Source organism: Leuciscus leuciscus, assembly GCF_965113295.1.
Source record: "Leuciscus leuciscus genome assembly, chromosome: 23".
NCBI lineage: Eukaryota > Metazoa > Chordata > Actinopteri > Cypriniformes > Leuciscidae > Leuciscus > Leuciscus leuciscus.
The window spans coordinates 4,616,038-4,634,371 of NC_138747.1; the positions used below are offsets into that span (position 1 = coordinate 4,616,038).

Sequence of the window (18,334 nt, forward strand, 5' to 3'; positions counted from 1 at the left end):
ACACAGTATGCAATGCAATATTTTAGTGCAAATACCAGCTGGATCATTCTGTCTCACCTCAACCACAGGCCCCCGGCTAAAAAAATTATAATTTTTTTCTAAAAAAAAACAAAACAAAAAAACAACAACAACAACAACAAAAACATGCATGCTATAGATTAATATTACCTGAGTTATCCACTGGAGGTCAACATGACAATTCTCACTTTTCATATGGGGAGAATACATAGCAGCATTATTATATAATTTTTCAAGTCTATAAGTCTAATCGGTTATACTTCGATAGTCCACTTTAGACATTTTACTTTGCAACTACATGTCTACTAACTCTCATTGATTTCCAACTACATGTCAACTAATTCTCATTAGAGTATAAGTAGACTATTAGTGTTCGGGTTAGTAGAATAAATTGCCATGTACTTGGAAAGTTACTTATAGTCTGTAGAGGAGCATAAAAATAAAAGTGTTGGCAGATATTAAGCAGAAAATCTACGAATACTCTAATGAGAGTTAGTTAACATGCAGTTGCAAAGTTACTTATAGTCCCTAGAACATCTAAAAGGGACCATTGAAATAAAGTTACCTAAAAATCTGTTTACTTTAGCAATCCTTTTTGCATTATATGCCAGCGGACATGTTTGCCCCCAAAGTTTGCATGTGTGTAACTAAATAATTTCCCCCTACTGATATTTGACTCCATATCTCAGGTAAAACTTGTCATTTTGACCTCCTCTATTACATAGTATTTTTTACTTACAGTACAGGAAAAATTCATCCATGGCAATTAATATTGTGACTTTCATCACTATTTATGTTTGTCTTTCTTTAGAAAAAAAAACATAACAAAATCAAAAACTTTAGCTGGGGAAGTTTCAGAAGATTGAACACTTCTTATTCGCTAAACACCCGCAATCCATTTCCACCATGCGATATAATAGAGCAAAGTGAACAACAAAATCGTGCAAATAAATGGCATTCTTAACTTGTGTGCAAACCCAGTTCGTCACATCTCTCGAATCGCATCATATTTTTGTCAGGTGTCTTCAAGTCAGTGAGAAGCAAACACACAGCTGGAGGACTATAAAGTGTCTATGAGACAAGAATGAATCTGTCTGCTTAGTGAATTAAAACATTTGATTGGCTGCTTTCAGGCTTATGATCTAATGTAATATTATTAAAACTCTACAGCTCATTCTTTCCTTTTCGTTCGATTGTACGCTGTCGGAAAATAAATATCATTATCTAAGAGTGACAGACTAAAGCATTCTGAAATCCCCTCACCGGTCGCCAGCGGGCTGCTGATGTGTCGAGGCTAACAATCACAAGCACACGCTAGATTCTTCAGAGGAGTTTATAATTATAATCTGTGAGAGCATGAAAAGTGGAAATTGATGGCTGGGATTGTGAAAAGATGGCCTCTTCAACAATGTACAGTAGCGTTTGACTGGCTTTGAAATCAGCTAATGTCAGAAAGTGTTACGAAGTCAGATTCGTAAGCTTTTTACAAAGCTCACAGACGAACAAAAGACTTCAATAAACAACTCTGAACTCTGAGCCCTTCAGAATAAAGAATTCTTCGTCTTGGACAATGTACGGCATTCTTGTTAAGCTTCGTCTTGTGCCCTCGCAATTTTTGCATCGCATTGTTAATGTTAGACAAGGCAGTGTATATGAAAAGACGTTTATGATGGATGCCCCTTCAGCTGTCATTAGCTTCGAAAAGTGGTCGTCCGTTACATTCATACTTACTTAGAATCTGCTGAATTAATATTCATATTGCAACATCCAAAACTCAATTTTAGTGTGAAATGTATCAACCAACAATGAATACCCAATTCCACACACTTTTACACTCACTCTGATTTGACCCCAGCCGGAGTGCATGCTGGGTAACTAACAGAGCCACAATATATTACAATGCTTTAGGCAACAGAGTCTAACTTACATAAAGTTTTAATACAATTCTTTTGCAAACACTGCATTATTCTTTCAGGACATAAAAAAAAGAAAGAAAATGTATTATGTACACAGTACGAATCAAAAGTTTGCTATCAATACGTTTTTTTTTAGAAATAAATTAATACTTTTATTCAGCAAGGATGCATTAAATTGATCAAAAGTGACAGTAAAGACATCTATAATGTATTTCTATATCAAATAAATGCTGTTCTATTGAACTTTCTATTCATCAAAGAATCCGGACTTATTTTAATCACCATTTCAACAAGCAGCAAAAACTGTTTTCAACATTATTAATAAGAAATGTTTTGTTTCTTGAGCAGCAATATTAGAATGATGAAGGATCATGTGACTCTGAAGACTGGAGGAATGATGCTGACAATTCAGCTTTGATCACAGAAATAAATTATATTTACAATATATTAAAATAGAAAACAGTTATTTAAAAGTGGTAATAATATTTTCACAATAATATTATTGTTTTTACTGTACTTTTGATCAAATAAATACAGCCTCGGTGAGCAGAAGAGATTTCAAGTTCTTTCAAAAACAATAAAAAAAAAATCTTACCGACCCCAAACCTTTGTACGGTAATATTTCCATTACAAACGATATCATCAGCACAACATTTTGAGTAAAAAGTTTCAGCTCAAAAGCAAGAAAATGTGAAAATCCAAAAATCTGACCAAATCACAATTTTACTGCAAAATCTGAAATATTTCTTGTTTATTTGACACCATTTCATGGTTATACATTTTTCAAAATCCTAAAACGATGTTTCCTTCCACATTTTAAAATCCCTAATTTTCAATATGACCTCAGACCTTTAGAGCCCGCTGTATTTCTGCTTGTTAACCCCGGCACAGCGTCATCATGCCCTTCCAAACTCAATTGTTTTGCATGGAAGTCTGTTTACAAGCGCTCATGAATAAGTTAGCCCACAGCGGCGGCTGAACATGTGGGGAAGACACTCTCCCTTGAATCTAAGTAGGTTAAATCAAGTTGCCAAATGGAGTGGATTTGACAAGGCTCCCTGCTATCCCGATAGCACGAACTATCTCATCGCCTCTGAAATAGATATTTTCCCTACATTTTCACGCTGGACTGGAAGGCCCAATGGAAAACCCAAAACAGAGCTGACGTGAGTGAGACGTGAAGCTAGTGCTCTGTTTTGATCGGCACTTAAAATGCTAGTAGGAGCCCATCGCTTGGATCTCGGTCAAAGAACACGGGAATCCTTTTGACATTTTCTATTGCGACGGCATGCAATCCTTCCACGTGATCTGCGCCCACGGCTTTAAGAGTGTTTTGTGCAGTGTCCAAGCCCAGCCCAGTTTGCCATGCCGGGTTTGTCCCTGAGATGTGCGTGACTAGAGGAGGAGCGCTCACCGAGAGAATTAGCACAGCGACCCAGTTTAGACACCAAAAGCCTGACTCTGCGGCTCAGACACTTAACCTTTACTGACTGGCGGCAGCACTTTAGAGAGGAGAGAGGGAAAGGAAATGGATTGCCACGAGTGCTATTAGCCACAGATCGAGCAGAAAATCACCTGACAAAGTGTGAGTTTGTGATGGTTTGAGTAATACGTTCAAAACAGAAAGCTGTGATTCTGGCAACACGAGGGAAATTGAATTAATAACAATTCCACAGCATTTAGTCACGTGTCCAGTGAACTATACATTCCAGTGCAATGAGAACTGCAGAAATGAGAAAATGGAAAAACTTCAAAATTTTGAACTTGACGAATTGTCTAAAATGATCAAATCAAATTTATTTTTTAAATATTTGTTATAAAAGTAGTGTTTTGACGGCTGGAACATTGCTATCATGAAGCACGCTGAAACGGTCTTCAAGAAGTTGTGAAGTTGAGAAGTATCGCAAAATAGAATATTGAATTCTTTAATATTAAAAATATGAATATTATTAATATTAAAATGTGTCTCTGAAACCATCCTCTCCTCAGCACCACTTGTTAAAATATTTACAGCTAAAAAATTATATTAAATATTATGGTAATACTTTACAATAAGGTCTCATTTGTTAACATTAGTTAATGTATTCATTAACATGTATAACAATGAGCAATACATTTGTTACAGTATTTATTAATCTTTGTTAATGTTAGTTAATACAAATACAGTTCATTTTAGTTCACAGTGCATTAACTAATGTTAAATACAACTTTTGATTTGAATAATGTATTAGTAAATGTTGAAATTAACATTAAAAAAGATTAATAAATGCTGTAGAAGTATTGTTCATTGTCAGTTAATGTTAACTAAAGTAGTTAACTAATGTTAACTAATGAAACCTTATTGTAAAGTGTTACACATATTATTAATGTTAAAAACATTAAATATTAAGCGTTCTATATTAAGTATGAAAAAACACTATAACTCACTAGATGACCTCAATTAACTTCCCAGAGAACTTGTGTCTCTAAAATCATTCTGTTTTCAGCATTACTTCCAAATAACCCCAAAAAATAGGAGCAGTCTATTCAGCTATCGTGAACCATCACTAATTATTATATCAAGCATCCATATTTATTATCTATAGCATTACTGTTAGCATGAAGAAACATTCCCATTAAGTTGCATCACTAAATTCATTCTGTTTTCAGTACTGCTGCTGAATTATGATTAATATCATTAGTTGTCTTGCCTAGCAGATGACAAAAGGGGCACAGATAAAACAAAAATTTCATTGCCTTAATCTGAAGATGGCACTATCTAACGACCAGAACGTCATATTCTTCATCCAAAATCGCATAATGTAAAGTAGGCACTACATTTGATCACTTCGTGACTGTTAAAAAAAGTATGTTCTATATAGTATGGATGTGTGTAGTATGAATGAAATTTGGATGTACTACATTGTCATGTTGTCAAAGTCATGTGACCTACTTAACCACCATTCACAGCTCCACTCCTGTGTCCAGTTATATGTCATCTGGGTACTTTTCCCCAGCCGTTTTATGACTATTATGAATTCAAACATACTACTTGGCTCACATAGCTTCACCTACTATATAATATGAAAGTAAGCATATTCGGATGCAGGACAAGACTGGACTCTTCGGGCTTGGAAATGCAAAAATCCAGTTCTGAAAATGTTCAAATGTGCTTGAAGATGGTGAAACCGCAACTCAAATGTAGGGTTTTGTAACTCACCAATGCAGTTGTCTCTGTGCTCCCCAAACCCAGCGCTGCACACACACCGTCCAATGGGAACGAGCCACTCGCCCTCTGCGCTGCAGTACATCTTTGGCGTGTCTCTCTCCTCGGCGTGGTCCACACACTGACCTCTGACCTCCACGAGCGAGGACGAGTCGGCCCCCGTGACCACGTCCCTGAAGACGGCCAGGTTGCGAGCCATTCCCGTGCAGCGTTTGTAGTACACTCGAACGGACACCACAGCGATGCAGGCTCCTATATCCTGAAACGCCAAGTAGAAGCCGCGCTTGCTGAGCGGCCCGACGCCGCGGATTTCAGTGTTGAGCTTGAGTCTCCTCACCCCCAGGTCCACGTTGGTGAAACTCTCGTCGGCGGCGATGGTGTCGATCTTGGAAAACTGACTCTCCCAGATGGTCGTGCCAACATCACGGTCGGTCTCGTAGTAGTAAAGGTTAAAGGTCTCCTTGCAGGTACCGAGAACGCCTGGCATGCTGTTGCAGTCTCGCAGAGTGAATTTCACCTCGATGTAGATCCGCCGGGCGCCGTCACGCTGGATCCAGTTGGTCCGGAGCCAGTTGTTCTGGCTCGGGCTCATCACGTTGCACACCTGGTACGTGTGGATGGGGCTGAAGTACTCGTCCATTTCATTGATTGCATCCCACTGTGCGAAGACAGAAGGGGAATCTGGGTTATTATTGAAAATGGTTGTTTTTGCTAATTACAAAAAATTTTAATTTTACAAAAAAACGAATAAATACTATTACATTTTCCTTATTTTTTTTGTTCCTTAGATCACATGACCAGACGTGTCATGCAACTGACCAAATTACTACTGATAATCATAACAACAACAACAACATGTATGTTTACTTTATATAGTGCTTTCAGGCGATGCTCAAGGCACATAAGCATATAAAAACACATTTAAGCTAATAAAATAAAATAAAATAAAATAAAGTAATAAAATAAAAGGCAGCGAAAAGCGGGAAAAAAAGTGCACCTTTAAGGATAGGAGATTACACGCTCAAAATGTGCTGTTACAAACACATCTTTAATGCGATAGAGATCTAACTTGTGGATTTACATATTTACAGTGTGAAGATTCTTATGAATCAGTCCAGTATTACTTCAACAGCATATCACTTTTCACAGCAATATATATTAGAGCTTCTTTAAAACGTTTACATATGCATTGCAGTGCATAAGATTAATATCATGATGAATGTGGCCTGCATTTCCTTAATAAAGTTCAGTATCCCTCGTTATTCATGGGTGGGTTTTGTGCGGTTTAAGCAGTTTCTTATGCAATGCAAATAATCAGGCATGAATAAATATTTTATTATGAGTTGCAAATGAACTTAAAGATTCATATCAAGAGCCTGGAGCAAAAAATGGAAATGCTGATCAATGAGAATGAAGCCGTCCACAACCAGAGAACACCAAAACTAACACACAGGTAAAAAACTATTTACGGGGTTAAGAAGAAGATGCAAAATATAGTGGTTATGTCAATGCTTGGAATTATACATGAGCTTGCCACGCATAAAGTAGCAGCCTCCCCAACATTAATATTATTTGAAATCTTAGGTTCTTCAAGACTTCTAGAAACACTGATGAAATATGTTATACAACTTTCATCACCATGAGTTGTTTCAAAAGTAGTTTCAAACCTGTATGATTTTTTTTTTTTACTTCTGTTGAACACAAAAGAAGATATTTTAAAGAATGTTGGTATCCAAACAGCCATTGACTTCCATTGTATTTAGTTCCCCTATATGGAAATCAATGGCTACCATCAATTGTCTGGTTACCAACATTCTTTAAAATTTCTTCTTTTGTGTTAAACAGAAAAAAAGAAACTCATACAGGTTTGGAACAACATGAGGATGAGTAAATGATGACAGATTTTCATTTTTGGACGAACGAAAGACCCTCTTCTCTCTTTACCACAGAAAAGGAGAGTGTATGGATGGACAGTTCATAAAGGTATTTTCTGATGGCGCTGTCTATGGGCAATTAGCTGTTCTCTTTCATCCTTCTCATGTAAAAGTAAAGCAGGTGAATTGAAGGCTAGCTGCGGAGTGAAAGACCTCCAGCCCCATGAGAAGGGTCCGCTACGTGCCTCCACACACACCAGGTCTTTCATCTCACGAGCTCACGACTCACACCAGGCTTTCCTGACGCCACACGCCGTGAGCGAGCAGCGGTTATTCACTGCTAATTAAAAGCGGAGGGCTGCCGGATAAACAGAGTGGACAGATGATGATGCTCGGGAGGGATCTGGAGCGGGAAAACTGTAAATAATGAATGTATTATAATCTACTTTATAGTTGGTATTGGAGTAAATTGATGTCTTGGTCATCTAAATGCTTAGCAATTTAAATAAAAATACATCCAGTTTAATGCACATTTCCTGTAGATCAAACAGTAAAAATTATCGTTATTTTAGCGGTAAATTACTGTAAAAATGCTACAGTGGTTAACAATAAGTTCCCTTACTCTATATGGTGAAGAACTGTAATAGATCTAATGGGACTTTTCAGTAAAATACTGTAAAAATCTGCAGTTTTTGGAAGTGAAAAAAGTCCATCTAATATATAATTTACAGTGAAAATACGTATAATAATTTATTTATTCATTTATTTATTTTCAGTTAATGATTGTTTTCTTTCTTATCGTGAAGTTCTGGCGATCAGATGTGCTGGTTTTACCATACATTTCACCGATTCTTTATTTATTAATTATTATCATCATTTACAGTGTAAAGCATGGCTCTAGCAACACCAAGGTCATGGGTTTGATTCCCAGGAAATGCATAAATGGATAAAATGTATACCTGGAATGCAATGCAGTGTTGTTATCATTCGGTAAAATTAAGGCAAAAACTAATACTAAAAAATTGTTTTCATTAACTCATTAGCACATAAAATGACAAATCAATAAAAAAAAATAAAACATTAAAATAAAACTCATTCAAAATATTAATAAATAATACTATAATACTATATAAATAATACTGCGATGCAAGTCACTTTAGATAAAAATGTCTGCCAAATGAACAAATGCAAACATGTTAAGCTAATATCAGGTTTGTTACTGTCACCGTTATGTAAAAATGCACATTAGGTTTGTATACATAGGTTTGTGTCTGCGAATTAGTGGCCAGGATTTGACATCTGTGCACTTTGTGGCTAGTGGTAGTAATAGCAGTATAACAGCATCACTTATCATTATGTTGTTATGGAAAAATGATGGTTTGCAGTTTGTCGAGCGCCTTGGGATGTTCTGTTATTAGCTCGCTACTCTTCAAGGCTAATCTCACATCTATTTTCTCCTCTATGGATATTATTATGCACTCTTACATGATATACGGCGAGATAAACAGCGGGCAGATGTGAAAACAAGGCTGGAATGTTTCTGAGAGAACAGATACTACAAATGAGGAAGGCATCACTAAGCAAAAGCACATTTTATGGGTTGTACCTACTAGCAACACCGCTAGCAATAGAGCGCTGCAGTGATGATGGCGTATTTTTGTAGGCCTAAAACCCAATGGGGTACTTAAAATGTTTTGTTCATCATGAGATAATATTCACAAATAAACACAACTTTTATGAATTTTGAAGTCAGAAAGTGTAAGTAAAAAGCTAAATAGGCTGCATCCAAAATCGCATACTTCCCTACTACTGTATATAATAGGTGAAAAACAGTATGTGACAAAAGAAGTGTGTCCGAATTCACAGTAACTTACTCATGAAAGTACCCTGATGACCTACTACTTTCCGATGAGATTCTGAAGTGTGCGTACAATGGACACTACTATCCCATGAGGCCATGGGAGAAGATTTGTGAATGGCAGTGAAGCGACGCAACTGACACTGGTTGGTCACATGATAATGACAACATGGTGAATGTAGTACGTCCAGATTACATTCATACTACACACACTCATACTATATAAAACATACTTTTTAGCGGTTGTGAAGTAATTACTTATTCAAAATAAGGGTAGGCGATATCAGACGCAGCCACCGACATGCTAAAATGCTAAAAGTGCTAAAATGCTAAAAGTGCTAAAATGCTAACTCATTTCAGGGTTTTGCCCTACAAAAATACGTCATCCATGGAGCACACTAAAGACCTTATGCGCCAGAGAAACGAGGGCGCCGCCATCTTTAGAATATTGTCTTTTAACTTCCGTTTTCACGGTCGCTCTGTATATTTCTATGGCATTGCTGTCCAAGAGTAATTCGCTTTTAAAGAGGATTTACTTAATGTAAAGTTAACGAAAGTTATCATGAGGACTGTAATGTTTAAAGCAGATGACTTAAATGTCAGTCGACCGGGAAGATTTTAAAACGAGCCGTTCATTAATAAACACGCAAAATCGCTGTGAAAATACAGACCGGAAGTCAAAAGACAACGAGCGCAGCGCTGAAAAGGGGCTGGGCTACATAAGCTCTATAGAGCTGGTAAGTCCCGCCCCTTCCGCTAACCCCACTGGACCTCTAGGTTGAAAAATCGTCAATGCAAGTGAATGTGAGAAAATAATTATTTTCTGGTCCCGTTTGAATTTTGCCATGAATGTGAACATATGTTGTCTGTGAATTTTTAATGTAATTTTTCGTGTGAAGAATGCTACAATTTAGCGGGTAGAAGTTTGATACGGTTAGACTTTGTGTGAGAGCACTTTGTGGACTACAACTCTTCGCTGCTTTCGACGGGAATCTGAAGAAAGAACAGCCCATTTGGTTTGAATGGTGACATTTGGGTACAAAACACACAGGCATCTCGATCTGTCTCCATAGATTATCGCAGCATTAGCACCGTGATTTGACAAGTGGAGGGAAAATGTGTTATGGGGTGACGTCACATAGGCGACATGTAGTCTTTCTCATTATGTCTTTTCCACAACTGCTAGCCAAAGAATCATACAATATACTGTCAAACTCGTAACATGAAAAATTATATAAAAAATTCACAGACAACATATGTTCACATTCATGGCATAATTCAAACGGGACCAGAAAATAATTATTTTCTCACATTCACTTGCATTGACGATTTTTCAACCTAGAGGTCCACTTGGGGTTTTACGGATGGGCGGGACTTACCAGCTCTATAGCTCAAAAATAGAGGCACTTTCTCTAAGACAAGCAACACTCACGTTGTCTGCAGAAAAAGTTTGAACTTCTAAACAGTGATCAGAAAAGTAGAAGTTTATGCCTGTCATGGCAAACATAGTACACTATAGCATTGAGCATTCCCGCTGGCCTTGAGCAGATCGCCTCTCCTGAATACATTACGGACACAGCCGGACTAATTGAAAGGGAAAACGCTGACCTCAGAGGAGCCTTGAGCTTGGCCACCGTGAACTTGGCCTCTCCTCACAAGTACATCTTCCAAAGGAGCAGATTTCCTCGCTTCCCTGGCCTCACCTCGGCCCACGCTTCCCATGGGAAAACTACAAAAAGCCCGTTGCGGTAATTAAACTGTTGGATTGGAGCGCACACCGTAGCCAGCCTCCCACTTTGAGTATTTAGCGGTTAAATTTAATTTGTCCTTGCACTAATGATTAGATTAGAGAGTCTGTTAAAATCTAACACTTTTCAGGTTGGCTCGAGGGCTGGAAGTAATTCGCTTAGTTCTTTCATGAGGTTTCCGATAAAAGCCTGCGTTTTGTTTTAGCCACATCACATATTAGACGATCAGTGGAAGAAAATGATTGAAATTGATCAAAGTGATGGAACAATGAGCCACAATGAAAATCCTTCAGATCAGATATTTTTAATCTTAATTGAGACACTTTTTATGTAAATTAAGCTAATCTCCATAATCTCCATATTGATATAAAAGGTATTATTCTTTTTTTTTTTTTTATGCAGATTAATGGTTTCAGATAATTTCCGTACCTTGTACATGGGAAATATTCTTGGGCTGGAAACTTTTATTAAATTTACTGAGAAAGCTCACTGGCAGATTTATTAGGATAGAAGCACATTATTATTTAAGAATTACTAAATAAAATAATAATTAATAAAAATATGATAATTATAAGTTAAAGTAATATTCCACAAATATTTATTTATATTTTAATAATTTAATTTTAATAAAGAAATTCATATTTTAGTGATCCAAATTCCCTAAATTCATTTCAGTCCTTGTAGAAATATTCTTGAACTTTTATTCATTTAATTAATAAGCCTCATGACAGCTTTACTGAAGCTTTACACAATTTGAAATTTTAATTAATAAATGATTAAATTATAATAATTAGAAATACAATTAATTAATAATAATGATTCTATCCTATGAGGTCCAATTTCCCTCTTTTCACACAGGGAACCTCATTAACTCTATTTAACATCTTTGTTTGGATAAAATATTTAAGTGTCTGTTTTTTTTTTTAGCTTGGTTTGTTTTATGGGACACGTCAAACTTCTGTCAGTCACAAGCAGGGGAGATCTTTCTCCTGAATACATCCATTCATAATCCGTTGTTCCTGGAATGAGCTCGCCGCCGAACAAACAGCTGCAAACATACAAGCAGTCATTCCAGGGAATAAAAGTGATTCTGAAACACATCCCAAGAGTCATTCACGGAAGATCTCACAACAATATGCACAAAAAACAGCATTTGTTTCCACTTCTTCTGTACAAATCTAGAATAACACTAAGAGAAAAGAACCAAGGCGTCAGGGTTTGGCTGGTTATCTTAAAGGGATAGTTCCCATAAAAAAAAACTTTATTTACTCAACCTCATGTCGTTCCAAAAGGAGGATATTTATTTTCATTATGATATTTTCCATTGTATCCTTTTATCTTTTTTTATATTTCCTTTACTATGTTTGAGATGTTGTCTGTATGTTTGTCTGCCTTGTATGTTTGGTGAGCCAAAGAAAAATGTCCACCCTGGTGGACAATAAAGATTTATTCAATTCTATTCTATTCTATTCTATTCTATTCTATTCTATTCTATTCTATTCTATTCTATTCTATTCTATATTTTGAAAGTGTTTTAGTCATTTTGCCAGGAAAATCAAAAGGATAAGACGTTTACGCACACTTCCGAGATCCTCTTTTCCATTCTATAAGACGTGAAACGAATGATAATGCAATGTTGAGGATAATCCAGAAACAGCTATTCTGTACTGTAATGTCAGTGTGTCATGCAAAGAAAAGGGATTAATTCAAACTATAGTTTGACAGATCTATAAAGTCTCAAATACACTTTATAATCAAACTATCATAACAGTGTAATTTGATTTATCTCATCTGTCAACATGATGCCGGTGAATTGCTTTATTCACTGCTGTTGTTAACACGTGTTTATTTTCTTATTGAGAGGAAAGCGTTTATATTCAACGTCTCTCTCAGCAATGTGGGTTGGGAAGTTTGTTAACAGTATATCGATATCGAAAAGGTATATATATATAATTTTTTTAATATTTTCCATTATTTTTCATATATCATATATATTTAAATGCATATATAGTTTTTATTCATTTTTATTTAAGTTTTTATTTAAGTTTTAAATCATTATTTCAGTTTTAAATACATATATCTATTTTATATATTTTCCATTATTTTTCATATATCATATTAAATGCATATATAGTTTTTATTCATTTTTATTTAAGTTTTTAAGTTTTAAATAATTGTTTAAATAAATAAATAAATAAATAAATAAATATATATATATATATATATATATATATATATATATATATATATATATATATATATACACATACACACACATATATACATATATATACACACATATATAATTTTTTTATATATTTTCCATAATTTTTCATATATCATATATATTTAAATGCCTATATAGTTTTTATACATTTTTATTTCAGTTTTAGTTATTGGTAATACTTTATTTTAAGGTGACGTAGTTACACGTTACTACATGTACTTACTATAGTAATAACAGTAAAGTATGTTAGTACAGTATAGTACATTATTAATATTACTCAGTACTTATTTGAGTAAGTACAATGTAACTGCGTCACCTTAAAATAAAGTATTTAATTTAAGTATTTAAACTAAAGGAAAATGAGAAATGTTGCTTTGACAAGTAGCTCAAAGAATATTTTTGTTATGGTTCTGGTTTCAGTTCTGGTTTTAGTTTTATTATAATAACCCTGGTGCTGACCCCCTTCAAAATTACCCCTTCGAAACTTAACCCAGGGTTAAAAGTGTCATGACAGGGATAAGAATAGTATGAAAAGCCATACATGCAACAACTGGTGAGAAAAAAGAAACAGACAGAGAATAGTCTTGTCTAAGTTCTCGGTGATCCAATTTCAGATTAGCAGCTAGGATGAGAAAATCCTTTGAATCTTGTTTGACAAAAGCAACAGAACGACTGGCCATCCTGGGGTGGTATTTGCAGTGACACAATCATGTAGCATCAAGGCAGACGCTTAATCTTGGAAACGTCCCCCACCCGCTTCACTCAAGTGTGAGAAATCTTGATTTGAACTGAATTCTGCGCCTGCTAATTGGAATACAGTCTTTGACAGTGATAACCTTTGTGGAACGGGCCTGTTAATTGTGTGTCGGCCTCACGCTAGCACACAGAGTTATGCTCCATCCAGAGCCTTGCGGGGTTCACAACATCTCCCTCTGTAAACATCATTCATTGTTAACATATGTGTCCGGCACTTCAGAGCAAAGTCCAATAAACTGAGCCAAAGCAAGAGAACAGGATACAGACATTTTCAACGGCTTTAAATGTCTGAAGAATGACTGAACTATGTAATATTCTACTGAAATGTCAATAATAGGCAAATCAAAATAAGGCTCTGTTTACACCTGCTATTAAAGGAGAACTCCGGTCAATTTTAACATTGAGCTCATTTTGTTGTAAATTTGGAGTGCTGTCAATACAGAGAACAACGACAAAAATCGGTGTTGCCTACACCGTGTTATCCTCTTTTTAAAATTTGCACTCTGTTGACTTCAATGGGGCATATTTTAAACCTGCTTTTACCCTCTTAACATCCTTGATGTGTCATTACAAGTGCCCAGCCAATGTGAGTGATTCCTTTAGAGTTAACACGGGTGAATCTGATGAAGAAAAATGAAGTTAATTCGGCCAGCGCTCATACCTGTATTTACACCCTGTTTTCGGTTGAAGTCCAAAGTAGTCGATTGTCGAGTTCTTGAGTTCATCATAGGTAACTAAACATATGCGCGTGAACTCGACAATCGACTACTTTGGACTTCAACCGAAAACAGGGTGTAAATACAGGTATGAGCGCTGGCCGAATTAACTTCATTTTTCTTCATATCTTCCACATCTACTGCAGTCAGATTCACCCGTGTTAACTCTAAAGGAATCACTCACATTGGCTGGGCACTTGTAATGACACATCAAGGATGTTAAGAGGGTAAAAGCAGGTTTAAAATATGCCCCATTGAAGTCAACAGAGTGCAAATTTTAAAAAGAGGATAACACGGTGTAGGCAACACCGATTTTTGTCGTTGTTCTCTGTATTGACAGCACTCCAAATTTACAAAAAAAAAGAGCTCAATGTTAAAATTGACCGGAGTTCTCCTTTAAGATGCGTTTTGGTCGATCGGATCACAAATAGACAATGTTAAATACAGGTGTGAACGAGGTCTAAAGCGTTTTGAGCTTGTCCACTTTTGACCACTTTAGAGACTGTCAGAGCAGAAACGAAAGCTCCTGCTCTCCGTGTTTTTCAGTCGTCTCCGGGCACGTTAATCTGTAAATTGTGCGAGTTTGTCCATTAGATCGAAAGATCTGAAACAAAAAACATACATTTACCAGCCCAAAGACCCTCCCCTCGAAGAAATCAGGACAGAATTGGTTGAAAGTGGACAAAAGAGACGGATTAAAACACCAGGTGTAAACAGGAATGTCTCCCTCGTCTACTTTTTGATCCGATCGTTTAAAACGTATCTTAATACCAGATGTAAACAAAGGCATAAGCTTCTCAGATTTGCCAAATTTATAATAAATTCTGCAAGCAAAAGCCTCATTTTGAACAAATTCTTACAAAAATCAAATGGTTTAAGCTGCTATCCACATTCAGTTTATAGCTTTATATTCATATTGTACTTCAACTATTGACCCATTTTGATTTTATTTCTCCTAATGATTTTTGGGAGAGACATCTGAGACAAACTTGTTACTTAAACTGAGGTCTCCAATAAGTCTCTTGAGCTGTGGAAGAGCAATGCAATGTTCCTGTGAGCAGACGTCTTCACTGGCCACTCATATAATGCTCTTGTACAAACACATTTTCTTGACACCAAATATCCACCGACATTTTGGACTCGGCAAAGTATTTGCTCAAGACCTTTGCTTTTCCTTCACTACTTCAGAGGTGATGAAATCTCAGTATTTGCTCAAGCGCCTGTGGTCCTGAGGAGAGAGAAGACATCCTGCTCTTCTTAATCAGATGAAGCCGTTCCAGGAACATCATTAGACGGGTTGTGAATGTAATTACTCCAAAACTATGCTGAGAAGCACCATTAAACTATCAAAACTGTCAGAACTCCACAGATGTGTGTTTAGAATATGATACAGTACGTGTAGAAAAATCTAACCGCATATAAACACCCTAGCAACCACCTAGAATACCCTAGCAACCATCCAGAATATCAATCTGTTTTTTTTCTGATAGACGGTAAGGCCTTCAAATCAAAATGGTCTTTTTTACCTAGTTTAAATTTTGTTTTGTTTTTCTACATACCATTTATTTACTTTTAGTTCAATAAAATCATATGTTTAGCAACCTTTGGGAATTATGAAATGTTTATAAAACATTTTTAAAAACAAGTAAAAAATGTGGGTAAAATATTCATTCAAAACTGAATAAAAAACTCCATCATTCAAACTAAATAAAAAAAACTTTGAATGACTGAGAGATTGTAAATTATTTAGTGATTAAGAAAATTATATAATATGAATCCAATAATGTAATGCATAAACAAATTGAAGTACAATTTTCATTTCACATACAATTTTTTCATATGATTTGTTCTTAGTCATACTTTACAATTTATAATCATCTCGGTCTAATCATCTCGGTCTAAGAAATAAAACCATCTCGGTTTTATTTCTTATTTAATATGAATGCTGGACACATATTTACCCACATTCATTTACTTTCCTCTGTAACACTTTACAATAAGGTTCATTAGTTAACTACCTCAGTTAACATGAACTAAGAATGAACAAAACTTCTACAGCATTTATTAATCTTAGTTAATATTAATTTCAACTAATTTATTATTTCAACTAATACGTTATTAAAATCAAAGGTTAATGCAGTGGGAACTAACATGAACAACTGTATTTTTATTAACTAACATTAACAAAGATTAATAAATACTGTAACAAATGTATTGTTGATTGTTAGTTCATGTTAGTTAATAATTTAACTAATGTTATACCATGGTCTGGGTGAATACTCGATTCTGATTGGCTGCAGGGTGTCCATTAAAAAGTGATAATGTACACCTAGGAACTGCATGACAGTTCTAAATGATTGCGCTGGCTCAAACTCACTGATCAACTGCTGCGGTCGGGTCGCTGTGGCCACGTTGCTTGGCAACGCCTGTATACGGGAGATATTAAATAGTGCGCTCGACTTAAATAAAAACCCTCACGATTTTTACTCTAAAACACATTAAAGTATTATTAATTGATTAAATATTTCTTTCTTTTGTAAGTGACCATGGTATAAGCGGGTTAATGCCCTTCGAGGTGTCCATTATCAGGTATTAATGGACTTCGGCGGAGGCAACCGTCCTCCGCTGCGCGTCGGACGGTTCACGCCTCGCCGTCGTCCATTAATACCTGATAATGGACACCTCGTCGGGCATTAACCCTTACTTAACTAATGAACCTTATTGTAAAGTGTTACCCTTTCTTCTAATGCATGCGGTTTGGTGTTTTCCTGTCCCTTTGCAAACATGAATACATGATGCAATCATTGCACGTCTGTGACCTCGAAACACGCATGACCGCTCGGACCGCGTTCAGGTGCTGCAAAGTAATGCTGTGCGTCTCTCTACGTCTCTCTACATCTCTCCACATCTCTCTACGTCTCTCTACATCTCTCCACATCTCCACATCTCTCCACATCTCTCTACATCTCTCCACATCTCTCCACATCTCCACATCTCTCTACATCTCTCCACATCTCCCCACATCTCTCCACATCTCCACATCTCTCCACATCTCTCTACATCTCTCTACATCTCTCCACATCTCTCTACATCTCTCCACATCTCCCCACATCTCCACATCTCTCCACGTCTCTCCACGTCTCTCCACATCTCTCCACATCTCTCTACATCTCTCCACATCTCTCTACATCTCTCCACATCTCTCCACATCTCTCCACATCTCTCCACATCTCTCTACATCTCCACATCTCTCCACGTCTCTCCACGTCTCTCCACGTCTCTCCACGTCTCTCCACATCTCTCCACGTCTCTCCACGTCTCTCCACGTCTCTCCACGTCTCTCTACATCTCTCCACATCTCTCCACATCTCTCCACGTCTCTCCACGTCTCTCCACATCTCTCCACATCTCTCCACATCTCTCTACATCTCTCCACATCTCTCTACGTCTCTCCACGTCTCTCCACATCTCCAGACGGGTAACGTGGGAGTGGGCGGACATGTGGATGCATCCATATCATCTCCCTCTCAAAGTCCATTTGTCATCGTCTCTGTCTGTCTTATCACTGCTATCGATTGTGGTGGGTGGGCGAAAAAAAATGAGGTGGGTGTCAATAGATGTGTCATGGCAAACATGAGGCAGATAGGAACATAATGAAGCCATCGGACAGCAGCTGTCAAGGCCTGAGTGATTCGGCTCGGTGACAGCCGATGGCGACAGGAGCCCTGCAGGAATGTACAGACAGCAGAGATATCTGCCAGGGGTCGGCCTGGGGTCACCCGTCTCACTGCCAGCTTGAATTGGACTGTAAAAAGACATCTCACTATGAGTTCATGAAGGGGCATAAATGATTCAGGGCTGACTGACTGCAGTGAGGATCCATAACAATGCATTCAGACACAAACCCTGCATCAGCCTTCTATCATTAGAGATACACTTATGTGTGTAAGCCTCGATTAAATATTTAAGAATCTTTCTGTCTGTATATCATCTGTCTATCTGTCTATCTGTCTATC

The 18,334-nt window shown here is 36.7% G+C and overlaps 1 protein-coding gene across 1 annotated transcript in view; it reads right to left on the bottom strand.

Moving 5' to 3' along the window:
- The window catches only part of epha8 (eph receptor A8), a 179,797-nt gene that overhangs the window by 29,310 nt on the left and 132,153 nt on the right, over positions 1–18,334 (bottom strand). Inside the window, exon 18 of the mRNA XM_082155779.1 lies at positions 5,134–5,797. Within this exon, the coding sequence (XP_082011905.1) occupies positions 5,134–5,797 (664 nt within the window). The remainder of the gene's footprint in view (positions 1–5,133; positions 5,798–18,334) is intronic.